At 39.5% G+C, this 7,973-nt stretch overlaps 1 protein-coding gene across 1 annotated transcript; it reads left to right on the plus strand.

The window, feature by feature from the left end:
* Positions 1-296: 296 nt before the first annotated feature.
* On the plus strand, positions 297-3,141 carry LOC140952039 (alpha-(1,3)-fucosyltransferase 7-like). The gene is made up of 2 exons (XM_073401447.1): positions 297-1,173; positions 2,743-3,141. Exons 1-2 carry the CDS (start codon positions 333-335, stop codon positions 3,105-3,107), a joined length of 1,206 nt encoding a protein of 401 aa, XP_073257548.1. The 5' UTR covers positions 297-332; the 3' UTR covers positions 3,108-3,141.
* The last annotated feature ends 4,832 nt before the right edge of the window (positions 3,142-7,973 follow it).

Genomic DNA, 7,973 nt, shown 5'->3' on the forward strand with positions numbered 1-7,973 from the left:
CTAACTTTATACCTAATGATTAAGACAAAATCACGTTCCTGGAAGATAATAATTTCTCCCAATATTGATTTAGACCATTTTGCTTTAATGTTTTTTACTAGGTATACTGTAATTCCTCGCGAAAGCGAGTTTATAGTTTTGTCGCGCGCGGATCTACATAACAATCGCACGCACTGATTGTGTGCGCTCCCTGTGGTTGTATAAAAACCCGTTAGTGAGCCTGGGTTACCTGTGGTGCAAGTGGCGTATAGATGAAATCAGATGAAATCAGATGAAATCAGTAAGTAAGTGAATATTGTTGCGAAGAGGAGAAAATATACAGTTAAAATTAAATGAAGTCTAAACTTGAGAAATATTTCTCCCTTTTTGCTTTTGCGGTGGTAATTTTCATCGTATTTACGATATGGACAGCGTTTGATCATCGTAGGAGAGGTTTCAAGCTAGTAGAGTCGCACTCACAAACACTGGAAACACCACATCTTTTCGATATTCAACGGAAGCGCCCGACCAGTGAGCGAAAAAGCATCCTTATTCTAGCTTACACCGACTTCTTCGAGCAGAAAAAGTGGATATGGAGTAACGATAGTGGCGTCTGTACCTTGGACCACGCAAAGGGGAAATGTATTCTTACTTACGACAAAGAGCGGTTTAGGGAGAGCGACTTGGTTCTGTTTCACGCTAGAAATATGCCAGACGAATTCTTTCTGCAATGGCTCTCACAAAACAGACCTACTTCGCAGCACTGGGTTTATGCCTCGTGGGAAAGTCCAAACAATTCTCCTGACCCTTCGCTGCTCGACGATTTGTTCAATTTGATATGGAGCTACAGAAGCGATGCGGATCTGTGGAGCCCGTATGGACGTTATGAGAAAATATATCCAAATGATGCAATAAACCCTAAAAATCCTGGTGTTCACGACTACACTAAAGGAAAATCAAAACTTGTGGCATGGATAGCTTCGAACTGCGTTTATCCACTTGTTCGAAAGCCTTTTGTTCATGAGATACGACGGTATATCGACGTTCATGTATTTGGCGATTGTTCCAGCGAATTTGGCCAAAATAGAATTTGCTCAGATTCCGTTGAGTGTCTTAAAGAATACAAATTTTACCTCTCACTTGAGAATGCACTATGCGAAGATTACATCACCGAAAAGTATTGGGGACGCTTAGGTAAGAATTGTTTAGTTTTTAGAGTATATGCTCAAAGTAATTTGTGCGTATTTCATTAATTATGTCCGCTACATAGTTGTCGCTGTCATCCCACTAGAAAAAATAATCGGAAATGTTCTTGTCATAAATAATCTTGTCACAATAACATAATTTATAAGCTATTGTTTGGAGCCCCCTAGACACAGGCCTATCAGAGACCCAATAAACACGTAAACCCACAAATGTAAAAACCTAACCAAGAATCCAGAACCATAAATCCGTTTATACTTGCCCCAAGTCGATCTAACCAGTTTCCTTGCGGACGGGGTGACCTTTCTGGCAGGTTTTTAGGCCGCGAAGAGGCCGAGAAAGCGACGAAGTAGCGAGGACGAAGGACTTCTTTTGAAAGTCTAATAATAATATACCCGTTGACCCGTGAAACCCTAATAAACATGTTAATAATTATAATAACTCAAGGGCTCAGAACTAAAACCCAACAACCTAACAAACCTCTTGCTACATTCCCAGAAACCAATGTGCAATGTTATTTCCGTTTTTTGTTTGTCGAATAAAACTGTTGATTATCTAGAAAGTGCTGGACACGGGAGTTAGAACCGCAGAATAGAGAATATAATTCAGAGTATTGTTTAGACTGCAAAACAGTCCGTATTTTTGCATATTCAAGTACGCGCGAGCAGTCAAACAAAAGGTCTGGAACGAGGCTGAAACAGAGAGCGAGACTGGGGAGAGACGCCCTACGGGCGTGTGAGGCTCACGCGCTTCGCGCGCGCAAGACTCTTTCGCCACGCTTCACCGATTTCTTTACTGATTTTGAGCAAAAAAAACCGACTGTTTTGCAGTCTAAGTATTGTTGGGAAGCCATTACCACACCTGGTGACTTTGACAGTCACTCAATGTTGGGAGTTTGTGGTGCGTCTGTGTTGGCACGAGTGGTGTACAAACGAATGCAACAACTCCCACCAATGTTAAGACCTGCAGTGCATCATGGGAAGGGTACAACCCATAAGAATTTAGAGACCATGTGTAATGTGTTTGCGTGGCCCCAATTATGTTGGAAGAGCTGTGCAAACGGATCCAAAATTGTTGCGCTATGATTCGGCGATCCCAGAACATCAGAAATGTTGGAAGTTGTTCGGTCAAAAGTTTGACTGGTTTCAAACTTTTCGAAAAACTGCCAACAACACGCAACAACATGCAACAGGGTGTGCAAACGGACGCAACATGTAACATTCGACAATGTTGGGAGTTGTTGACCAACAATGTTGCGTCGGTTTGCACGGGGCTTTAGGCAAGCGAACGCTGTTCGCTTGCCTAAAGCCCCGCGCAAACGAAATGTACACGCGACCTTTCATGCTTTGCCTCTATTTTATTTGTGAGCGTAAATTTTACGCACGTACGCACCTATAAGTTACCCGACAGTGGAAATCCACCCCAAGGGATACAATTTTCATTCTTCAAACTCCTAGGATTACTAACGTGATCACCAAATCATAACATCATAGACTCTCCCCTTCCAGTTCACTTCTAACTTCTGAACTCCCATTTTATCTATCAATTTTTGTGTTTCAGGTGATGAAAATGTTGTTCCTGTTGTGTTGGGAGGAGCAAATTATACTAAACTGGCCATCCCTGGGTCATATATCAATGTTATGAACTTTAAAACTGTGAAAGAGCTAGCGGAATACCTTCATTATCTGGACAGAAACGCTACGGCTTACAATGAGTATTTCGCTTGGCGAAAAAAATTTAAAGTCACTGCTAATGACATGGACTTGTCCCTGTGTGATATTTGCAAATCGTACTTCTCGAAGACTCAGCTTGAAAGGAAAGTGTATAAAGATATGGCAGAATATTGGGTAGCAATGGGGAGATGTAATGAAAAAGATTATCGCATTAGAAATTTGATCTCTTGGTGGAATCAAGAACGGCGGTGACATTTATGGAGCAATTTGTCAAAGGCTTTTTAGACCTCGTCATCGGAACAGTTAGGCAGTTGCCGTTGAATCCCCTTATTGTGAACTGGTATTTAAGCTTTCTCGAGAAACGCCAGCAGCGAGTAGTTTATAACGGTTTTGAGGGACAGTGGCGTGAGGTCAATAGGGGTACGACACAAGGTAGTGTCAGTGGGCCATATCTTTTTAACGTGTTTATTAATGACTTGGAGATCAATCTAGAAGGTCGCCCAGCCTTGTTTAAATATGCTGATGATTCTACAATTATCGTCCCTTTTTGGGGAAACGGCCAGTGTCGCACCGACTTGGTGGATCAGTTTCTTAGCTGGTCCAGCCGCAATCGCATGACATGCAATCCAACAAAATGCAAGGAGATTATTTTCCGTAAGAAAGGTTTCAGTCAGGACATCGCGCTAGTTAGTAACATACCGCAGTGCGCAGAGTTATCCATATTAGGTGTTACTTTCCAACAAAATTGTAAATACAGTAGTCATGTGCGTGCGAAGGTAATTAAGGCGAACAAGTCATTATTCGTATTAGGATCTTTACGTAAGGAAGGAATGTCCCAGGAGGAAGTAGATCACCTTTTTAACGCAATAGTTTTACCAAATTTTTCTTACGCTTTGCCTGTTTATGGTGCCTCAGATTCCGACCTTTCTGTAATACAGAATTTTTTAGACCGGTGTATGAAAAGAAAGTTTATGTCCAAGAATGTAAATATCAGGGATTTGCTAGAGAAGGCGGACAAGACACTCTACAAAAAAAGATCGAATGACCACGAATGCCCGTTCTTCCAGTTTTTACCTAAGGAAAAGAACATGAGGTACAATCTTAGAAATACGTCAGTCTCTGTCCCTAGAATCTACACTGACAGGTTTAAGAACGTTTTTAGTAACAGAATAATTTTTAGATATGATATGTAAATAGTTTTTTGAGTTTATATTGTAACTTAGGATATGTGATTTTATCTTAAGAAATAAAGATTATTATTATTATTATTATTATTAGTACCCTGCATCGCAGATGTTATCTAACCTCAGGGCACCCACACATTGTGTGTGTGTAAACGATTGTTATTTTGTGGTAAATGTATTGGATTTACTGTTTGCTTCACCTACGGCGATACATCGCTAAGTATGTATATAAATCGATCGTTTAATTACCTTACCTGTGGTATATCGTCTTCCTTTTGCCTCAAAAGCGGTTTTTTTGTGCGATTTTGAAGGATTTAGGCAAAAGGACGTTATTTACATTACACAGATTGTGTGGGCTCCCTGTGATCTAACCCCGGTTTTAAAACGTCTGCGAAGGAGCGCCGAGATCCTTGTTCCGAGCCCCCTGTTATATGACTGGCGAAGTTCCGGTAATGCGTTTAGAATTTCCTTTCAAACTGATTGGAAAAACGACAGTGGCCGTTTTCACACTAGAGACGGATAATCCGTCTCCAAAATCCGTCAGAATTGACGGGAAAACAGATGGATAAAGTCAAGCGGATTGTCCATCCAAATTAAGACCGTTCCATTTTCAATAATAATAATAATAATGGAATTTATATAGCGCTTATACATCGCTGTTCGAAGCGCTTTACAATGTAAAAAAGGACATAAGAATATCATTAATCGCAAGCTTACATCTAACACTACTGTACATATTAATTTAAATTTTATATAAATTTATAGCATACACATCTTAAAAAGGAAAGAAAACAAAAACAAATATGATGAAACTAAATGTCATATACCTTTTTAAAAAGAAACTTGTTCAACTTAGATTTAAAAAGATTAACATCAGAACATGCTCGAATTTCAAAGGGGAGCTTGTTCCATAGTCGGGGGCAGCAACGGAAAACTCTCGCTGGCCATAAGTTTTCATGTTAAAATTTGGTTCTTCAAGGCGTAAATGATCCCTTGATGACCGTAATGTCCTTGATTGATGGTAAAATTTTAAAATATTATCAAGATAACGGGGACCGAAGTCAATCAATGTTTTAAAAGTTATTAAATTTATTTTAAAAACAATTTTCTCCTCAACAGGAAGCCAGTGAAGATCTCTTAGAGTCTCGGTGATGTGATCTCGTTTTTTGAGACCGCTATAATTTGAGCAGCCGCATTTTGAAGGGACTGCAACTTAACTATGTCCCGTTTTTGGGCACCAAAAAGAAGAGAATTACAGAAGTCCAACTTCGAGCTAACAACACTGTGAATTAGAATTTCTGTGGTACTTTTACTTTTAGAAGGCATATATAAAAAAACGTTTACAGTACAACCCATAAAACGGCCATAAATCGGCCCATCGACCACACAGGAGAGATGTAACACAGATTTTATGCAAGGTAAGCTGTTTTTTATTGAAATCCTTTAATTTTCGTAGGTTACGGTAACGATAGGTTTTTTTTCCATATAAATCCTTATATTTCGAATGTTATACAACAATGTCGATGTTCGCCGATGCTTATATTTCGAGCTTGGGTTACCTGTGTTATAACGAACCTCTGTTCAACGGACTGGCGGATGCGGGCACTAAAATAAGTTGTAATTGGCTAATTTCTATTGTTAAAAGCGTCTATTAAGCGGACACCGGACTGAATTGACAATAGTAGTATTGGATTACGTCCTTGAAATACATACTGAAGTCAGTTAATGTTTTTGCATTTACAGACAAATTAAAGTAGGTATTGAGAGGTAATGAACTTGAACTCTGGATGGCTTCTTGAACAGCATGCAGCTTTATCACAGTACAGAGTAACCGTTGAATGTTGATCGTTAACAAACATTGCGCAATTTTACAACCTCTATTAAGCGGACACCCTCGATTAAGGTGACTCGACCCAGTTTTTTTGGGGGGGTACCATCCTACTTTGAAGCTCTCTGGTATCCCCACCTTTACTTTTATCGTAAGTCTAACACATCGAATGGATAACATATAGATCAATCTACAATATAACATAAAATTTTTGGCGATCGGAGTAAATGTCACGTGGTTATAATGCCACGCCCCTTTGAGGCCTGAGTCGAAAATCTGCTGTCGCCGGCATTTTTTTGTGATAATCTCTCGGCTACACATAGTGCGCATTAGTGCCTTGCGCTGGACAGAGTTTCACCAAAATCGCAAAGACCCGATTCGAGAAATTCAGCGGTTTCCAAATTTAGGTCATAATTTATGCGAAAATGATAAGCAAACTTTACGCGGATTATATCTAATAAACTATGAGATTCATCTCTTTATTTTGGTCATCGTTATAACAGATGGGTCCTTGCAAGTCAGCAAAACGCTTTAGGGCCTTGTAAATGATAGTTTTCGCTATTTGTTGACGTTTGTCAGCGTTTAAGAGTCCTTCTCACGAAAAAAGCATTTTCTTAAAAATTCGTAGTTTTTTTTCCTTCAAATTTTTTCAGGGCCACAATTGATTAACTAACTACCCGGACTCTGAATTTCATGGTCATTGAAAAACTGTGACATTATCTTCTATGAGCCCAAACTTGAGTAAACATTGAAGATTTTTAGAGTTTTGGCTGAGTTTGTGCTTTGGGAGTTGTCTATTGTTTCTAGTCTGTCATTATACAGCATTCTTGTTCAGCACGCGTGCAATGACCGCGCTTGGCTGACTTCCGAATGCTCACCGAGATATAATAATTTTGGTACAGTGAGACAGGCCATCGCGTGATACATAGAGGTTTAACTCACAATTTTTAATCAATTCTCATGCTTCTTGTGCCTTTGCAAAAATATCAAGAAGTGCTACACACTAAATCTACTTACTATTTAAAAAATATCATTTTTTTCATAGGTTTAATGCAAGCCAATAATTAAACCAACTCGTGACGGGAATATCTCGGTGAGCATTCGGAAGTCAGCCAAGCGTGGTCATTGCACGCGTGCTGAACAAGAATGCTGTATAATGACAGATTAGAAACAATAGACAACTCCCAAAGCACAAACTCAGCCAAAACGCTAAAAATCTTCAATGTTTACTCAAGTTTGGGCTCATAGAAGATAATGTCACAGTTTTTCAATGACCATGAAATTCAGAGTCCGGGTAGTTAGTTAATCAATTGTGGCCCTGAAAAAATTTGAAGGAAAAAAGACTACGAATTTTTAAGAAAATGCTTTTTTTGTGAGAAGGACTCTTAAACGATGACAAACGTCAACAAATAGCGAAAACTATCATTTCTATATGTTTGCTTTGCTCGAAATCGCGCGCATTTACAAGGCCCTAAAGCGTTTTGCTGACTTGCAAGGACCCATCTGTTATAACGATGACCAAAATAAAGAGATGAATCTCATAGTTTATTAGATATAATCCGTGTTAAGTTTGCTTATCATTTTCGCATAAATTATGACCTAAATTTGGAAACCGCTGAATTTCTCGAATTGGGTCTTTGCGATTTTGGTGAAACTCTGTTCAGCGTAAGGCACTAATGCGCACTATGCGTAGCCGAGAGATTTTCACCAAAAAAATGCCGGCAACAGCAGATTTTCGACTCAGATCTCAAGGGGGCGTGGCATTATAACCACGTGACATTTACTCCGATCGCCAAAAATTTTATGTTATATTGTAGATTGATCTATATGTTATCCATTCTATGTGTTAGACTTACGATAAAAGTAAAGGTGGGGATACCAGAGAGCTTCAAAGTAGGATGGTACCCCCCCCCCCCCCAAAAAAAAAAAAAACTGGGTCGAGTCACCTTAAGCGGACACTTGGGGAGTTTCCGAAAGAAGATAAGAGATACGGAGTATATGGACAACTATATGACGGCTTGACATGAGGTAGGGACAGGCTCGTTCCAGGCTTTTCTCAGGTTTGATGATGACGTTTCAACTCAATCTCAACTTCAGCTTCTGTTG

Source organism: Porites lutea, chromosome 11, assembly GCF_958299795.1.
Source record: "Porites lutea chromosome 11, jaPorLute2.1, whole genome shotgun sequence".
In the NCBI taxonomy this organism is placed as follows: Eukaryota; Metazoa; Cnidaria; class Anthozoa; order Scleractinia; family Poritidae; genus Porites; species Porites lutea.

Coding starts and splice junctions, on each gene's coding strand:
- LOC140952039 (XM_073401447.1), top strand. CDS start 333: ATGAAGTCTAAACTTGAGAAATATTTCTCCCTTTTTGCTTTTGCGGTG. Junction 1,174..2,742: donor AAAGTATTGGGGACGCTTAG/GTAAGAATTGTT, acceptor TTTGTGTTTCAG/GTGATGAAAATGTTGTTCCT.